The sequence below is a fragment of the Mobula hypostoma genome, chromosome 20 (genome assembly GCF_963921235.1).
Source record: "Mobula hypostoma chromosome 20, sMobHyp1.1, whole genome shotgun sequence".
In the NCBI taxonomy this organism is placed as follows: domain Eukaryota; kingdom Metazoa; phylum Chordata; class Chondrichthyes; order Myliobatiformes; family Myliobatidae; genus Mobula; species Mobula hypostoma.
In genome coordinates, this window is record NC_086116.1 from 33679780 (window position 1) to 33699867 (window position 20088).

Consider the following 20088-nt stretch of genomic DNA (forward strand, 5'->3'; position numbering starts at 1 on the left):
CAATGTATTACATTGTACTGGTTTACATATTGTCACATGTACTAACATACAGTGAACATCCTGTCCTTGGACATCTAGCACATCCTCGGAATGTGTTAGTCACTGATGCAAACAAAGTATTTCATTGTATGTTTTAATGTACATATGACAAATAAAAACTAACTTTTATCTTTACCTACCCAAATGTCTTTTAAAGGCTGTAATTCGGAACAGAATTATTCAAAATTCAAGTCTGAAGATTCAGATAAAAAGCAGCAAAGGACTTTGGAAGTCCGGTGGGTGTGGCAGAATTATTTCAGTCCCAAGACCACTGGACTCCATGAGAGGATAAATCCAAGAGGGAAAGACAGAAATTTATTCAACCACAAGGGAGGGGAGAGAGGTTAGAATGTGGACCACAGTAAACCAAGTAGTTGAACTGAGGAGATTACAGAATTTTGAAAAGAAATCAGAGGATGACGTGACAGAAAGGGTGAGAAAGAGAACTGAAAAGAGGTAGAAATATGGAATATAGGACATTTCAGCACAGTACAGTCCATTCGGCCCACAATATTGTACTGATCTATATAAGAATATATTTAAGGGTGGGAGGCAGCAGAAAGGAAACTATGGACCTGTTAGCCTGACATTAGTGGTTGGGAAGTTGTCAGAATCGATTGTCAGGGATGAAATTACAAAGTACCTGGAGGCATATGACAAGATAGGCCAAAGCCAGCATGGTTTCCAGAAAGGAAGATCCTGCCTGATTAACCTACTGTAATTTTTTGAGGAAATTACAGCAGGGTACAAAGGAGATGCAGTAGATGCTGTGTACTTGAAGGCCTTTGACAAGCTGCCGCACATGAGGCCGCTTAGCGAGATAAGATCCATTGGAATTACAGGGGAGTTACTAGCATGAGTGGAGCATTGGCTGATCCGCAGAAAACAGAGAGTGGGAATAAAGGTATCCTATTCTGCCTGGTTGCCGATTATCCCATGGAGTTCCAAAGGGGTCAGTGTTGGGACCGCTGCTTTTTACGATGTATGTCAATGATTTGGACTGTGGGATAAACGGAATTGTGGCTAAATTTGCTGATGATACAAAGATAGGTGGAGGAGTGGGTAGCGTTGAGGAAACGGAAAGCCTGCAGAGAGAGTTGGATAGTCCAGGGGAATAGACAAAGAAATGGCAAATGAAACACAATGTTGGAAAGTGTATGGTCATGCACTTTGGTGGAAGAAATAAACTGGCAGACTATTACTTAGATGGGGAGAGAATTCAAAATGCAGAAAAGCAAAGGGACTTGGGAGTCCTTGTGCAGGATACCCTAAAGGTTAACCTCCAGGTTGAGTTGGTGGTGAAGAAAGCAAATGCAATGTTGGCATTCATTTCCAGAGGTACAGAATATAAGGGCAGGGATGTGATGTTGAGGCTCTATAAGGCACTCATGAGACCACACTTGGAGGATTGTGTGCAGTTTTGGGCTCCTTATTTTAGAAAGGACATACTGACATTGGAGAGGGTTCAGAGAAGACTCATGAGAATGATTCCAGGAATGAATAGGTTACCGTAAGGGGAATGTCTGGCCGCTTTCGGGCTGCATTCACTGGAGTTCAGGAGAATGAGGGGGGGATCTCATACAAACATTCCGAATGTTAAAAGGCCTGAACAGATTAGATATGGCAAAGTTATTTCCCTTGGTAGGGGAGTCCAGGACAAGATGGCACAACTTCAGGATTGAAGGACGTCCATTTAGAACAGAGATGCGGCCAAATTACTTTAGTCAGAGGGTGGTAATCTGTGGAATTTGTTGCCACGAGCGGCTGTGGAGGCCAAGTCATTGGGTGTATTTAAGGCAGAGATTGATAAGTTCTTGATTAGCCAGGGCATCAAAGGGTATGGGGAGAAAGCAGGGGAGTGGGGATGACTGGAATAATTGGATTAGCCCATGACTGAATGGCGGAGCAGACTTGATGGGCCGAATGGCCTACTTCTGCTCCTATATCTTACGGTCTTATAAACCCACTCCAGGATCAATCTAACCCTTCTCTCCTCCACAGTTCATCACCCTCCATGTGCCTGTCTAACAGTCTTTTCAATGTTCCAATTTTATTAGCCTCTACCACCACCTTGGAAACGTTCTTGGCCCTTACCACTCTGTTTTTAAAAAAATACCTCTGACATCTCCCCTAAATCTTCTCTTTAAGCGTATGTTCTCTAGTACTGACCAATGTCACCCTAGGAAAAAGTTGCTAGCTGTCTACTCCAGGGGCCCCCAACCTTTTTTGCACCGTGGACCAGTTTAATATCGACAATATTCTTGCGGACCGGCTGACGGTGGTGGGGGGCGATGTTAATCACGACCGGAATATAGGTGAAACTATAAGTTACTTATAAGTGGCTAATAATACACTCAATTTCGTTTCTAAAAGGGTTTATCTAACGAATTTAATATTAAACACACAGCGCATATTTTCCTCCCATAAATATAGTGATAAGTCAATTACAAGTCACTTATAAGTCAACAGCATCATAACATTTTAAGTAACGTCTGGATATTAAACACACAGCGCATATTTTCCTCATATGAACATATAAAATCATTGCAACACACCAATATCGGTGAACCAGTGGGAGCCCTGGGCTTGTTTCGCTGCAACAAGATGGAACCATCAAGGGGTGATGAGAGACAGCAATACTCAAAGGGTTTCCTTATGTCCAGTCTATTCCGCAATTTAGTTTTCGTTGCATTCACTGCAGAAAATCCTGCTTCACAGAGATATGATGTTGGAAATGGAAGTAACGTTTTCAGTGCTTTCGTGGCTATCACAGGATATTCAGCCTTGACTTCGATCCAGAAAGTCGGCAGAGATGTTATATCAAGCATACTTTTCAGCCCACCATCATTTGCAAGCTCGAGGAGTTGATCTTCTTCCCGCACTGACATGGATGATTCACCGGGGATATTCACAAATGGGTCATGGACCCATTCCTTTGCACGTCTTGGGTCATTTGCTGTTGGGAAGTAACGCTCAAATTCTGTTGACAGTGAAGACAGGTGAACGAGCACCAGCTGTGAGAAAGATGGTGCAGCCTCAGTCTCTCCCAAAATCCCAGCTAATGTTGGGAACATGTCAAATATGCCCCTGTCCACTCGCCGTCCCCACAGTTCCAGTTTGGCTTTGAAAGCAGATACTTTATCTGCCAACTTGAAGACAGTTGTCATTCTCCCCTGACAAATTGTGTTCACTGAGCAGGTTGAAGATGTCACACAGATAAGTGAGTTTTGCTATCCACTCCTCACACTGAAGTGTGCTACCAGTGGTTACTTTTTTCCTGAAAGAAATCTCTGTAGCTGCTCTCTTAACTCAAAAGCCCTAGCCAGGGCTCTTCCCCTTGATAGCCACCTGACTTCAGTGTGAAAGAGAAGGTCCTTGTGCTCTGCATCCATTTCCTCGCGAAGCTTCTCAAACAGACGTGAGTTAAGGGCTTTTGCTTTGATGTGATTGATAACTTCAATGATGTCACTCAATATGCCGTTAAAATCAGGTGACATTTTTCGGCTAGCCAGCATGTCCCTGTGTGTGACACAGTGTGTAGACTGGCATTCAGGAGCAACCTCTTTGACTCGGGTAGTGAAACCAGACAGCCGTCCAGTCATAGCTGCAGCCCCATCTGTGCATATTCCAACACAGAATGACCAGTCCAGTTTGTGTGACACGTAGTCATTCAAAGACTTGAATAGTTCTGCCCCAGTTGTGTTAGTTGGCAGCGGCAGTGCACACAACGTATCCTCGTGCACATCGTCTTGAAATATATATCGCACATAAACCAGCAGCATTGCCTTGTTGTCGACATCGGTAGACTCGTCGACCTGGATAACATACCATGCTGACTCGTTAAGCCGTTCCAACAGCTGTACTTTGATGCCCTCCGCTATGTCATCAATTCTCCTTGAAACTGTGGTAGCTGAAAGAGAAACCTGTGCCATCTTGTTATCTGCAGCTTCTCCCAACAGTTCACGGCACATGTCCTTGGCAGCAGGCAGAATCAATTCTTCACCAACAGTGAAAGGCTTCTTAGCCTTAGCAATACGGCTAGCCACTAAGTACGACGCTGTCAGAGCAGCAGCATTTGTGGAGATGGTGGCTCTCAGCACTTGCTTCTGTCCCACTTGCTCACGTTTCTTCCGCTCAAAAAACTCAATGGGTTTGTCTTTAAGTGCAGGGTGCGTGGACTCAAGGTGCCGAAACAGTTTTGAGGGCTTCATTGCCTCATTAGACAGCTTGTCTCCACATATCACACAAAGGGGGCTTAGAGCGTGCGAGTCACCGGTCGCAATAAAGCCATATTTTATGTACGACTCGTCGTATTTTCTGTTGAAGGAAGCTTTCTTTTTTTTTGCAGTCTCGGCCTCAGCTGTCTCTGTGTTAGGCCTTTTATGTCCTCTTCCACCTCTTCCAAAGAAACTCTCAAGTGACGTTTGTTTTTTACTCATACTGACTGATGACCTCGCGTGGGTAATGACCTTGCGTGCGTTCAAGTTCAACAGTGGGAGTGACAGGGAATGAGGAAAGGTGCAGCTGACTCATATCGCTTCATACCGCCAAATCATATCGTTTCCTCGCAGCCCGGTAGCACATGCTTTGTGGCCCGGTGGTTGGGGACCACTGGTCTACTCTATGCCTCACAAAATCTTGTACACCTCTCATCCTCCTTTGCTCCAGAGAGGAAAAATCGCCATCTCACTCAGCCTACCCTCAAAAGACATGCTCTCTAATCCAGTCAGAATCCTATAAATCTCCTCTGCACCTTCTCTAAATCTTCAACATCCTTCCCACTGGACCTGTAGAAGGAGTTTGTACATTCTCCCCCTGGCTAGGTGGGTTTCTTCCAGGTGCTCCAATATCCTCCCACTGACCAAAGACATATTGGTTGGCAGGTCATTGTAAATTGTCCTGTGGTTAAGCTAGCATTAAATAGGGGGATTACTGGGCAGGGCAGCTTGAAAGGTTGAAAGGGCTTATTCCGCACTGTAGCTCAATAAATAAATACGAGGCAACCAGAACTGAACACAACAATAAAAAGGTATATTTGAATGTAGTTGTTGTTACCGAATGGGAAACATAGCAATGATAACCATAGAGACAGCTGCTCCGACACTGATGCACTCCCTCAGCACCGCATTGTGTTGCCAGCCCAGACTGCCATACTCAGGTCATGAAGAAACTTGAGTTCAAGGTTACTGTTAAGGACGTACAGTACTGTGCTAAAGTCTGAGGCATGTATAGGTAGACAGCTAAGGTGCGTGAGACTTTTGCACAGTACTGCAGTAATTTTACGTATTACACTGTACTGCTGCCACAAAATAAACCTAATTTCACGGCAAAGACAACTGCGCTGTTCTTGAGTGCTAAATGAGGTCATTTTTACCCTAGGATATGAGGCTCTATGATGCGTCAACCTATAGCCAGGGAAGTGATAACCCTGTCCTGTTACATTGTTTGAGGTAACTCGTTTCTTTATTCTTTCTTACTTCTCTTCTAACATTTGTATATCTGTGCACTTGCAATGCTACAGGTTTCCCCCGATATCCTAGAGTGTTCCTATCAAACCTTTCGTAAGTCGAAATAGCATAAAACGAAGAAGCAATTACCATTAATTTATATGGGAAAAATTTTTGAGCGTTCCCAGACCCAAAAAATAACCTACCAAATCATACCAAATAACGCATAAAACCTAAAATAACACTAACATATAGTAAAAGCAGTAAAAGCTTTCTGTTTCAGCTTATTAAAAAGACTGACTGATTTCTCCTTAAGTCTAAGATAACTTAACGGAACACCACGCTTTGTACTCCCATCAGTCCACTCAAGCAACAGACTTTCCATTTTATCCATTACTGGATGCCGACTAAAAGAGACCACTTTGCTACTCGCAGAACCAATAGTAACATCGGCAGCTTTCAAGATTCTTTCTCTCTGTGTATAAATAGTATGAACGGTGAACGCGGGCAAGTTCAACACACACACACACAGTCTTTATTTCATTCACCACGATCGAAATGCTTAATTACATCCAGTTTTACACTAAGCGTAACACCCTTACGAGCTCTCTTAGGCTTTTCTGATACCTTAGGACACATCTTGCTAACGGATGCACAAAATAAATCGAGGTAAAGCACAGATGCTCACAGACACAGTTCAAAGCTATGGCGGCTTGATGCTGAGTGTAGTTCCCGGGGAAGGTGCTTGGTGGCGCCACTCTCGCTGCTCGGGGTGTGTGCTACCTCTATATCGGCTCGCTGCAAAACAAACGCTGAACGCTATTTTCGCTTTCCGCCTTTTTTCATAAAAGTGAAAATCCTCTTTAGATTTCTTTTGGTTAGTGAAAACAGGTACTAATGTAGGTCTTTTGTAAAGGCGAAGTGGCGTAAAGTGAACTTTTGAAAAGCAGGGGATACCTGTATTGTGATTTACTTTGGGATCACTAAAGTATCTATCTATATGTGAGTGACGATAAACCTGATTCTGATGTGGGTCTCCATTATGGACTGAGAGCCGGAAGGGGGCAGGGAGAGGGGAATCATGGTTGGGAAAAGGGAAGAGAGAGGGGAGGGAGGGGGAAGAACCAAAGAGACATTAATGATCAATAAACCAGTTTGTTTGGAATCACATGACCTTGCCTGGTGTCTCAGAGATGGGTGTGTCTGCAACTGTGCCACCCCCACCGGCCCTGGCACTCCTCCTCTGCCACGGGTTAGGGTTAATAAATTGTTAGCATGCTTATGTTGGCACCGAGAGCGTGGTGACACTTGCAGGCTGCCCCCAGCACAATACTCGCTGATTTGATTGACACAAACAATGCACTTCACTATATGTTTTGACGTACATATGACAAATAAAACTAATCTTTTTCATAAAGAAGGTTCACATATGGTTAAGTCATATAAGCGCAAAACAGGCCTTTAGGCCCAAGCCAACACCAATCCTTATGCGCACCACTGAGAGGAATTCCATGCTCTCGATGTTCAATAGAGACAATGCAGAAATATGTCATTCAGCCCATCAAGTATATGCTGTCACTTATGCACAGATTTAAAATAAATTCTTATTCTCATCAGGTCTCCTCAGATTTTACTCCTCATCCACACTTGAGGGGCAATTTACAGTGGCCATTTGACCTATCAACCCTGCACACCTTTGGGATGGGGAGGAAATCGGAGCATCCGGGTAAATCCATCTGGTTACAGAAAGCATGGGCAAACTCCACAGAGACAGTGCCTGAGGTCAGAATTGAACTGGCTTCACTGGAGCCACGAGGAAAACCAGCGGACAGACACAAAACCACCCCAAATCGCAAATAAATACTGCAAAAAAAAAACAATCAGAGTGATGAGGTAGTGTTCGTGGGTCCATGGACTGCTGAGAAATCTGATAGTGGAGGGGGAAAAACAGCTCCTGATTCGCCGAGTACTGGTCTTTCGACCTCTACAACTTTCCTCCACCCCACAAGCTTTTTCCACTGAGGTTGGGTGGGACTACAACCAGAGGTCATGGGTTAAGGACGAAAGGTGAGAAGTTTAAGGAGAACATGAGGGGAAACTTCACTCAGAGGGTCATGAGAGTGTGGAACAAGCTGGCAGCACAACTGGTGCACATGAGCTCTATTTCAACTCTTAAGAGAAGTTTGGATAGCTACATGGATGGTACGGGTATAGAGGGCAATGATCCGGGTGAAGGTCAATGTGCTGTACTTTTCTATGATTCTGAAATTAAAATGAAGAGCTATATGGGAGGCTAGGGTTAGACTGATCTTACAGTATGTTAAAGGGTCAGAACAACATTGTGGGCTGATGGGCATTACTGTGCAGTACTCTTCTGTGTTCTGTGTATAAACAGGACACAAGACAAGCTTTTCACGTATCTCAGTACATATAATTATGATAAACCAAAACCAAGTACATGTCGAGATGTTTCCAGTAGTGTGAGAGACGGACAAGGAGAAGTGGTTTACAGATAAGGAACCAGTCACTTCAGTGAAAACATCATATTAACATGCAGCATGAATGCACATAAAAAGCACAGTACCTTTACTGCGTAATAGTGGACCCCATAGGTTGGAAGAGATTCTGCGATGCTCATGTAGCTAGGATAAGAAAGAAAAGAAACATTTGAATCAAATCAGTTTACTATTACATACACCAGGGAGCAAGGAAATCTCTTATTTCAGAACAGACTTGTGGAGTAAACAGTGTACATGGTAATAATAAATACAACAATGAATGCAAAAAATCAGAATGTTGCAAAGCATATAGAACATTATGGCATAGTACAGGCCCGTTGGCCCACAATACTGTGCCAACCTTATAACCTACTTTAAGATCAGACTAACCCTTGCCTCCTACTTAGCCCTCCATTATTCTAAGGGTCTCTTAATTGTCTCTAATGTATCTGCCTCTTTCACAATCTTTGGCAAGGTGTTCCACACACCCATCACTCTCTGTGTGAAGAACTTACCCCTGACATCCCAACCCCCAGCTATACTTTCCTCCAATCATTTTAAAATTACGTCCCCTTGTATTAGCCATTTCCACCATGGGAAAAAGTCTCTGGCTGCCCACTTGATCTATGCCTCATCATCTTGTACACCTCTATCAAATGATCTCTCATCCTCCTCCACTCCAGAGAGAAAACCTCTAGCTCGTTCAACCTCTCTTTATAAGGCAGAGGAGTGCAGTTTTAAGTAGAGCAAATAGAAACACTAAAGATTTTTGAAATATTCCCACAATCTATGGAGACACTTTCAAGGACTCTTCATCTCATGTTGTCAATATTTATAGCTTATTATTATTTTGTTTGTTCTTTTTCTCTTTGTATTTGCACAGTTTGTTGTTTTTTGCACACTGGTTGTTTGTCCATCTTTTTGTGTTTATGTCTTTTATTAATTCTATTGTGTTTCAATGTATTTACTGGGCATGCCCACAAGAAAATGAATCTCAGGGCTGTATATGGTGAAATATACGTACTTTGATAATAAATTTACTTTGAAAGAAGTGTACAAGATGATAAGAGGCAGAGATCGAATGGTCAGCCAAGGCGGAAATGGCTAATATGAGGGGGCATAACTTTAGGGTGACTGGTAGAAAATATCAGGGGGTCGTCAGAGGTAGGTGCTGTTCACAGAGAGTGTTGGATGCATGGAATGTGCTACCAGGGGTGGTGAAAGAGGCAGATATATTAGGATCTTTTAAGTGATTCTTAGGCACATGGAAGAAAGAAAAATAAGAGTTATGTAGGAGGGAAGGGTTAGATTGATCTTAAAGTAGTTTAAAAGGTCGGCACAACATTGTGGGCCGAAAGGCCTGTACAGTTCTATGCTCAATATAACCAAGAGATGAACAGTTAAGTGTCCAGGAACATGATCACATATCAGGGAAGTTGATGTGAAGTTGGTGAATAGTTCAGGAGGCTGACAGTCATAGGGAAGAAGAAATAACAGGGATGCACAGATAAGTGCCCGGGAACGTGGGCACATGACCAGGAAGTTGATGTGAAGTTGGTAAATAGGTCAGCAGCGGGGAAGAAGCTGTTCTTGAGTCTGGTGTTTGGCTCTGAACCAGCCATCCCGAATGCTGTCAAAAACATTGAAACAATTAGCCTGCTGATTCGTCAGTCTCGTTAGAGAATGTGCCAAATGAAAAGTAGCAGAGAGAGACTAAAACCAGCCAAAAACCACTTGAAAATGTGACAAATTAGCAACATCCTGTATCTCAGAATGCTATCAAAGAACAGTGACAGAAATATAAATGGGTCTCGCACTGCACATTAAAGGATAGAGGAGATAAATACCAAAGTAATGTTATCACACTGATTATGTGATCAAATCAGACTTTTCTTTCTAGTTCAACAGAGACAGACTCACAGAACTTCACAGCACAGAACCAGGCTTTTCAGCCCATCTAATTGTGCTGAACTATTATTCTGCCTAGGCCCATCGACCTGCATCTGGACCATAATGCCCCCCATACCTTTCCCATCCATGTAATTATCCAAACTTCTCTTAAATGTTGAAATCAAATTCACATCCACTGACAGCTTGTTGTACACTTACATCACCCTCTGAGTGAAGAAGTTCCCCCTAAATAGTTCACCTTTTACCTTTAAACCAACACCTCTAGTTCTAGTCTCACACAACCTCATTGGAAAAAGCCTGCTTGCACTTATACTATCCATATCCCTCATTCGGATGATGGGGTGGAGATACGCCTCTACCAAAGGCACTTCTTCCCTCTGCTAGCCCATAGGGCAAAGTGCGACATCTGCTTAGCCACACATCCCCCCCACCACACCCCCGATCAGGGTTGTGTGAAGCCATGGGATCAGGTGGTGGATGGTCACATGAACAGCTGGTGCATATCACAAACAACAGGAATTCTGCAGATGCTGGAAATTCAAGCAACACACATCAAAGTTGCTGGTGAACGCATGGTGATACCCCATCCGTTATTTATTTTTATACACACATTCTTTCTCTCACTCTCCTTTTTCTCCCTCTGTCCCTCTGACTATACCCCTTGCCCATCCTCTGGTTCCCCCCGCCCCGTCTTTCTCCCCGGACCTCCTGTCCCATGATCCTCTCATATCCCCTTTGCCAATCACCTGTCCAGCTCTTGGCTCCATCCCTCCCCCTCCTGTCTTCTCCTATCATTTTGGATCTCCCCTCCCCCTCCCACTCTCAAATCTCTTACTAACTCTTCCTTCAGTTAGTCCTGACGAAGGGTCTCAGCCTGAAACGTCGACTGTACCTCTTCCTAGAGATGCTGCCTGGCCTGCTGCATTCACCAGCAACTTTGATGTGTGTTGGTGCATATCACAAGTCCTGTTTATGCGACCACTGACAGCAGGCAGACAATCCCTGAAGAGTGTTGATAATGGCTGGGGTCACCCATCTTGTAAAGGCATGGCCCTGAGGGTGGCAATGGCAAACAACTGCTGTAGAAAAATTTGGCAAGAAGAATCCTGGTCATGGAAAGGCATAATCGCCCACGTCATACGACACGGCACATAACGAACAAACGAATACCCTTCATTGGTGATGTCACAGATGCCACTGTTTAATCTGAATAGTTTTATTCTTTTCCTAAATATATATCTTTTAGAAAAAAGCATCATTTTAAGTTGAGTGCATGAAAGTATAAGGGGGACATCAGAGGCAGTGTTTTTTTTTTTTACAGAGAGCAGTAGGTGCATAGAACGCTGTGCCGGGGAGGTGGTAGAGGCAGATACACTCGGGACAAGTAAGAGATTCTTAGAAAGGCAACTGGAATGTAAGAAAAAACAGAATCACAGTGTTAATATCACTGACACAAGTCATGAAATTTGTTTTGCTGCAGCAGTACAGTGCAAACCATATAAAATTATTACGTTACAAGAACATATAATAAATATATAAATAGTGCAAAAGGAGAACACAATGTGGTAGTGTTCATGGGCCATTCAGAAATCCGATGGCAGAGTAGAACAAAATATTCCCAAAATACTGAGTGTGTGTCTTCAGGCTCCTGTACCTTCTCCCTGATGGTAGTAATGGGAAAATGGACGGTTATCGGCCACGTAAGAAGGAAGTAAGTTATAAGGTCAGCACAACATTGTGGGCCGAAGGGCCTGAACTGTGCTGTACTGTTCTATGCTGAGAGTAAAGAACTTTGAAAAACCTATTGCTTTGCACAGACCACTGTGAAAAGAAATTTCCAGCGTTTTCCTTCTCAATAGATTGAGTTCTATAAAACGTCACTAATAATTATCCAGTGAATGTGAGACTTACTTCACGATAGCTTGTCCTCTTGTTTGTCCAGTCACTTTCTTGTAGTGTTCGATCACTCGATCCTCACTGGAAGTCAACAAGCAACAAAGAGTTTGCATTACAACCACAGCTCTGATGCAGTGAAGTAGTTACGTCGACAAGCGAGTACCCGTTCAAATGTGACAGAAAGCAACAGATGGACACGCCAGAACAACACACACAAAAAACACTGGAGGAACTCAGCAGGTCAGACAGTGTGTGTGAAGGGGAATAAACAGTTGATGTTTCGGGCCGAGACCCTTCATCAGGAGTTGTCGATTTCTCTTTATCCTTGGGTTCCCGGGGAGAGACGGTGATGGAGGAGAAGTGTGCAGATCGGAGGCACAGCGGAAACATGCAGACAGGAAGTAAATAGAGAAAATAAAGAAATAAAGGGTGGCACGGTATCGTAGCAGCTAGTACAACGCTTTACAGTGACAGTGATCAGGGTTCAATTGCCGCTGTTATCTGTAAGGAGCTTCTACATTCTCCCTGTGAACACATGGGTTTCCTTTCTGTTCTCCAGTTTCCTCCCACATTCCAAACATGTACAGGTGAGGGTTATTAAGTTGTGGGTATGTTATGTTGGCATCGGAAACATGGCAACACTTGAGGGCAGCCCCCAGCACATCCTCGGGCTGCACTTGTGGTTAATGCAAACTGGCACATTTCCCTGCATGCTTTGATGTACATATGACAAATAAAGCTAATCTTGAATCTTTAACAGGACCTCAGCATTCATTTTCGTTTACACTATTTATTTGGTAACTTGTAGTAATTTAGTCTCTTTGCACTGTACTGCCACAACATCTCCCAGTGATAATACAGTACTGTGCAAAAGTCTTAGATACATAGCTAGGGTGCCTAAGACTTTTGCACAGTTCTGAATTTGTCAATGTGTGGAGAGTGAGTTTACAAATCTGGTGAGAGCAAAGGATGTTGGGAATGGCGAGGGTGGAGTGCAGTGGGAGGGGTGTGGGACAGTTGGCAGAGAAGGAGTGCCAGGGCATGGGCAAGGTGTGGGTTCAGACATCCCAGCCCTCCCAGCCCTGAGACATGAGGCAAGGCCATTTGATTCCAAACAATTGGTTTATTGATCGTTACAGAGTGTCTCCCTGGTGCTTCCCGCTTCCCTCCCCTCTTCCCAGCCATGATTCCCCTCCCCTTGCCCCCTTCCCACTCTCCATCCACAACAGAGACCCAAATCAGAATCAGATTTATCATCACTCACATGTATCATCAAATTTGTTTTTATTTATGGCAACAGTACAGTGCAATACATAAAATCACTACAGTACTGTGCAAAAGTCTTAGGCACCCTAGCTCTATAAATATATATGTATATATATCTGATTCTGATAGCTCAGAGCGGGTGATCTGCCCCTTTAACTTACGTTTCCAATCAACGTACTCAGGCTAATGTGATGTATGGATAATGATCCTGTCTAAATTGGATTATTTGCACAGATTAGGATTTGGACAGATATAATGGACACTAATGATCCTGACACAACCCTCACCCTGACTACAGGAGAAGCCTCCTGCTGCCCTCAAGGGAAATTCCTACTCCTATTTCCGATAGCTCTGACGGAAATGTCTCAACTGAACAGGCTTCTCTCCAGTAGGGTAAGGATTTGCCATTTCCCAAACATACACACCAGGGATAATCTGCAGCAGCCAGTGAACAGTGACTGGCTATCAGTCTGACTGAATCCGGAACAGTATCGGAGACAAAACTGAGGGAATGGGCTTAAGTTTAGATTAAAATTTGGCTTTTGTTACATCCATGCTGAAGCACTGAAACACACAGTGAAATATGTCTTTTACCTCAACGGCCAACACATTCCGAGGATGTGATGGGACAGCCTGCAAGTGTTGCAACACTTCCAGCACCGATGTCTTTTAGTTAGAAAGAGGGGAAAGTTTTAAAAGGAGGCACCACAGATTGCAGATACTTGATCCAGAGCAACACACCAAAGAGTTGGAGGAACTCAGCGGGTCAGGTACCATAGTCAAGAGTACAGCACAATATAGGCCATATTGTTGTGCTGACCTTTTAAACTTCTCCAAGATCAATCTAATCTTCCCCTCCCCTCCCACATAGCCCTTCATTTTTCTGTTATCCACCTGCCTATTTAATAGTGTCTTAAATGGGGAGGGAGAGGGATGCGAGAGGATGGTTTAGACCAGGGGTTCCCAGCCTTTTTATTCCATGGATCAATACCATTAAGCAAAGGGTTTGTGGACTCCAGGTTGGGACACCCTGGTTAAGATCATAAGGCATAGGAGCAGAATTAGGCCATTTGCTCCTGCCAGATTTAAAAACTTGCTCTCTGCTCCACATTGACAAATACAGTACTGTGCAAAAGTCACAGGCAACCTATATCTGTCTCAGGCTTTTGCTCAGTACTGTATATCTTAAAAAAGTTAAACTAAATAGATAGTGCAAAAAGAGAAAAAAAGTCACGCTTGACATAGTCATGTTGGTGTAACTCCACAACATGAAAAGATTTGGTTAAAGTGACAGACATCAGACTAAAGGAAGTTGCTGATGATTACCAGTAGACGAAAGATGGGTGTTTACCAACAGGGGAGAGACAGATGATTCCAGTGGGCAAGAGAGGGGTGATTACCAGTAGGGAAGAGACAAGTGAATACCAATAGGGGAGAGATGGGTGAATACCAACAGGGGAAAGATATGCGATTACCAGTAGGGAAGAGACCGGTGATTACCAATAGGGGAGAGACGGGTGAATACCAATGGGGGAAAGATGGGTGTTTACCAACAGGGGAGAGATGAGTGATTACCAACAGGGAGAAATAGATGATTCCAGTGGGCAAGAGAGGGGTGATTACCAGTAGGGAAGAGACAAGTGAATACCAACGGGGAGAGACGGGTGAATACCAACAGGGGAGAGACGGCTGAATACCAACAGGGAGAGACAGGTGATTCCAGTGGGCAAGAGAGGGGTGATTACCAGCAGGGGAGAGATGGGTGAATACCAGTAGGGGAAAGATGGGTGATTACCAGTAGGGAAGAGACGGGTGATTACCAATAGGGGAGAGATGGGTGAATACCAACAGGGGAGAGACAGGTGAATACCAACGGGGAAGAGATGGGTGAATACCAACGGGAGAGACGAGTGATTACCAACGGAGAGACAGATGATTCCAGTGGGCAAGAGAGGGGTGATTACCAGTAGGGAAGAGACAAGTGAATACCAACAGGGGAGAGACAGGTGAATACCAACAGGGGAGAGACGGCTGAATACCAACAGGGGAGAGACGGGTGATTCCAGTGGGCAAGAGACAGGTGATTACCAGTAGGGAAGAGACAAGTGAATACCAACAGGGGAAAGATGGGTGAATACCAATGGGGGAGAGACGGGTGAATACCAACGGGGAGAGACGGATGAATACCAACAGGGAGAGACAGGTGATTACCAGTAGGGAAGAGACAAGTGATTACCAATAGGGGAGAGACGGGCGACTACCAACAGGGGAGAGATGGGTGAATACCAGTAGGGAAGAGACAAGTGGTTACCAACAGGGGAGAGACAGGTGAATACCAACAGGGGAGAGACGGGTGATTACCAGCGGGGGAGTGACGGGTGAATACAAATGGGGGAGTGACAGGTGAATACAACAGGGAGTGACGGGTGAATACCAACAGGGAAGAGACAAGTGATTATCAACAGGGGAGAGACGGGTGAAATCCAACAGGGGAGAGACGGGTGAACACGAGTGGGCAAGAGATGGGTGCTTACCAGTAGGCAAGAGATGGGTGCTCCTTCAGTGCCTGGGTTGGGAGTACTGGAAGTTTCTTTAGATCAGCTCTTGTTATTTCATTGCTGAAACAAAACATTGGAAAGGATATCAAGTTTATACCGAAACCATGATCTGTGGTGCTTGGACAAGGACAGATGGAGCATATTGAAAGCCCACATATGTTCCTTTTTAGTCAAATAGGAACAGTTTACAGCAAGCATCACTTCAAGTGCGGTTTAAAGAACCTTCAATAGCATATTTCTTTAATTGAGAAAAAAAATTGCTGTGTGTCTCACACACTGTGTGGTCGAGAACAGATTTCACCCCCCCCCCACCCCCACCCCACTTCCTCCATACAGATGGCTGGGATCGATCCAACAAAGGCATTTTCTTGTCCTGCTTGGGAATGATTCAGCGAAACACATCCCTCGGGGTGATCTGGAGATCCGGGGAGAATGTTCCACCGTGGGGTGGGCGGGGGGGCTTGTTCAGTGAATGGAATGCAGCTTTGAAAGGGGGATAAGGGGATCGGATTCTCAGTAAGCCAGGGCACAGTTTCTGCAACGGTTTAAAACCACGAGTGTTTGCAGGCACAATGATGACTTTGTCTGGGCCACAATTTACAAAGCCATGATTTCTTTATATCCCGGGGCTTTGTGAAAAGAGACTGGATTTGTACAGTACTCAGCCCCCCCACCCCCTTACCTCTTCTCCTCATCTGTCTATCACCTCCCTTTGGTGCCCCTTCACACTCCCTTTCTCCCAAGGTCCACTTTCCCTTCCTATCAGATTCTTTTTTCTCCAGTCCTTCCCACCTATCACTGCCTCAGCTTATTACTCCATTTCCCCCTCCCCCACCAACCACCTGGCGTGACCCATCACCTTCGAGCCTTTACTTCTTCCCTTCCCCCACCTTCTTATTCTGGCAGTTCCAGTCCTGACGAAGGGCCTTGGCCCGAAGCGGCAATAGTTAACTCATTTCCATAGATGCTGCCCGACCTGCTGAGTTCCTCCAACATGTTGTGTGTATTACTCTGGATCTGAACAGGCCCATGTGCCTCACTGTTTCAAACAGGACTTTGAAACTCTGTTCTCTATCAACTGAGCTTGTGTCTTCTATGCAGTTGCAACCTGTTTGAAGTCTCATCTCCACACACAACCACTGCTAAACTCTGAAAAAGCCCCACATTCACAAATATTCCTCATCAAACATATTCATATTGCTGAACTCTTTAACCTCCTTCCAGAATAATGTACAAGTTATGCAAGGTGAAATTTGATCATGGCAGGACTCGGCTGTGATTAGTGACCCCGATGAAAAGTAGCCGCCCTGGATTCTGGCTGTTGCTTTAAGGACTGAAATCTAATCGGGCTGTCGTCCACGCGAGTTGTTTATACTTTGCTCTGCAGACAGCTGTTTAAGCCGCAGGCTGCCGTCTTTGTGTGCACAAGTAATGCAGGACTAAACCCCGGGATTCACCAGTCTCCGTGCTGAGTTCCCCAGAAGTTCTAAAGGACGGCAGCTCAGAATCGGCAAAAGTGGCCAGATCCAAAGACATTCATTTACACAGTAGAGTTAGATTTGACACCATGATGGTGTAGCGGTTAGTGTGAAGCTATTACAGGTCAGAGTTCGGAGTTTGGAATTCCAGTGACCTCTGTAAGAAGCCTGTACGTCCTTTCTGTGAACCGCATGCGTTTCCTCCCACAGACCAAAGACATATCGGTTAGTAGGTTAATTGGTCATTGTAAATTGCCCTGTGATTAGGCTAGGGTTAAATCAGTGGGACGCTGGGCAGTGCAGCTCGTTGGGCTAGAAGGACTTGTTCCACAACATATCTCTAAATAAATAAATAACACAGGACAGAACAGCACAGCACAGTACAGTCCCTTCTGCCCATGATGTTGTGCTGACCTTTTAACTTACTTCTACTAGTTTTGAGGTAACAAAGTGCACCAAAGAGCTTGAGGGAAGTGATCATAGAATCACAGAAATAATACGGTGTAAAGGGAGGTGACTCGGCCTATTAAGCCTGTGGCAGGTCCCATCAGCCACAATGGAGAGAAAGCGTTCTGACTGGCTGCATCACAGCCTGGTGTGGAAACTCCAATGCAGAGGATAGCCAGAGGCTGGAGAGTGGCAGACTCAGACAGTTCCATCATGAGTACAGCTCTCCCCTCCATCAAGGACATCTATAAGAGGTGACATCTTGGGAAGGAGGCATCCATAGTTAAGGACCCACTATCATCCAGATACAGAGATAAATTTAGAGATAGGTAACAGGTCCTTCTGGTCCAATAGGCCTGTGCTGCCCAATTACACACAATTAACCTACCAACTGGTATATCTTTGGAATGGGGAGTAAACCGGAACACCCGGAGGAAACCCAGGCAAAACGTACAAACTCCTTATAGGCAGCAGTGGTAATCGAACACAGGTTGCTAGCGCTGCAATAGTGTAATGCACTAACCACAACAATTTATGTTAACTTTTATTAATCAGGTTTGTAAAGTACTGTGTTGCTGCTGCAAACAGCCTATTTCCATGGTATTATTACCCTGGGTACATATGTCCAGTTCCAGCTGCCATCACCCACACACTCCACCCACTGGGTCCCCTATCCCAGGAGGAGAAGATGGTGCAGGAGCTTTAGGTCCCACACCATGAAGTTTAGGAAGAGTTATTATTACCCTTCAACCATCAGTCTCTTGAACTGGTATGGATAACTTTATTCACCCCAACTCTGAACTGATTCCACAATTTACAGCCTCACTTTCAACGCTTCAACAACTCATGTTTTCAGTATTATTTACACATTTGGTTTTCTTTTGCACGTTAGCTTTTTTGGTCAGTTTTTGTTTATGCATATTTTCTTATAAATTCCATCATATTTCTTTAGTTTCCAGTAAACGGTGACATACACATATCTACTTAGATAATAAATTTATTTTTTTTATTTTTCTCTCCCTCCCCCTCTCACTGTTCCCATTTGTCCATTATCCCTGATCTGGCTCCACTCTCCAGCTTCCTCTGCTAGCAGATTCCACCATATTATTGTTACATGGACAGAGAGCTTAGTTCAAGTTTAATTGTTATTCAACCACACGGTACTGTGCAAAAGTCTTAAGACACATGTTTCTGCCTACTGTGCTTAAGACTTTCGCACAGTACTGTAGCAATTTTATGTATTGAACTGTATTGCTGCCACAAAAAAATCCATCACATATGTGAGTGATGATAAACCTGAGTCTGATATGGGTCTCTATTGTGGACCGAGTGGGAAGGGAGAGGGGAGTCATGGTTGGGAAAAGGGTAGTGAGAGGGGAGGGGCGGGAAGCACCAGAGAAACATTCTGCAATGAACAATAAATTGTTTGGAGTCAAATGACCTTGCCTGGTGTCTCAGGGCTAAGTGAGTCTACACCTGCGTCTCCCCCAGCCCCTGATACTTCTCTGCCACCCGTCCCATATCCCTCCCATAGCACTCTACCCTCACCATTTCCAACATCCCTTTTTCCTTCCATCAATTTTTTCCATCACTGCAAGACATTCGAGCTTCTTTTTCCTCAGTTGCTTTACAGGAGTTCCCAACTTTTTTCTGCCATGGACCCCTACCATTAATGAAGGGGTCTGTGGACCCTAGGTTGTGAACCCTTCCTTAGGATGATTAAAATCAAGTACAAGTTCAAGTTTATTGCGTATGTGTGCATAGATATATATATACACACACACTTTATACAAACACATATAGGTACATACACACACAGCACATAAATAAATTAATAAAATATAATTCAAAGTGCACAATACAAGTAAACAGTAAACACAACATCTTGGGCCTAAGTACCTGACCTGTGCTATAAAGTGTTAAAGATTAAACGATTAGCTTCATTTGTCACATGTACATCGAAACATACAGGGAAATATGTCGGCTGTGTCATTGACTAACACAGCTTGAGGATGTGCTGTGGGCAGCCCACAAATGTCACTATGCTTCCAGCGTTAATAGCATGCCCACAACTTACTAACTCTAACCTGAATGTTTTTGGAATGTGGGAAGAAACCAGAGCACCCAGAGGAAATACACACAGTCACAGGGAGAATCCTTACAGGCAACGGCGGAATTGAGCCCGGGTAAAGCATTGTGCTAACTGCTACCACTACTGTGCCTAGAGTTACATGTAGGACAGATTGGGTAAAGATGGAAAATATTATCCCTAATGTGAATTAGAAGGATTTTTACAACCACCTGGTAAATATAGTGTGGTAGCTATTTCCTTCAAACAACATCCAGAGATGCTGCTATTGATGATGGGAGTATCTAGAACAGGGGGTCCCCAATGTTTTTTATGCGATGGACCAATACCATTAAGTAAGGGGTCTGCAGATTCCAGATTGTGAACCCCTGGTCTAGGAGAAGAGGGCAGAAACTCAGAATAAGAGGATGACTCCAAAGAACAGCAATGAGAAGGAATTTCTTGAGCTAGGAAGTAGTG

The 20088-nt window shown here is 44.3% G+C and overlaps 1 protein-coding gene across 11 annotated transcripts in view; it reads right to left on the minus strand.

Moving 5' to 3' along the window:
• Positions 1 to 20088, minus strand: part of frmd4a (FERM domain containing 4A) — a 523313-nt gene that overhangs the window by 92704 nt on the left and 410521 nt on the right. For all 11 annotated transcript variants that reach the window (XM_063072636.1, XM_063072634.1, XM_063072635.1 and 8 more), the window contains 3 exons: positions 15592 to 15675; positions 11807 to 11872; positions 8071 to 8128 (listed from right to left, as the gene is read on the minus strand). In XM_063072636.1, coding sequence (XP_062928706.1) covers positions 8071 to 8128; positions 11807 to 11872; positions 15592 to 15675 — 208 coding nt within the window. The remainder of the gene's footprint in view (positions 1 to 8070; positions 8129 to 11806; positions 11873 to 15591; positions 15676 to 20088) is intronic.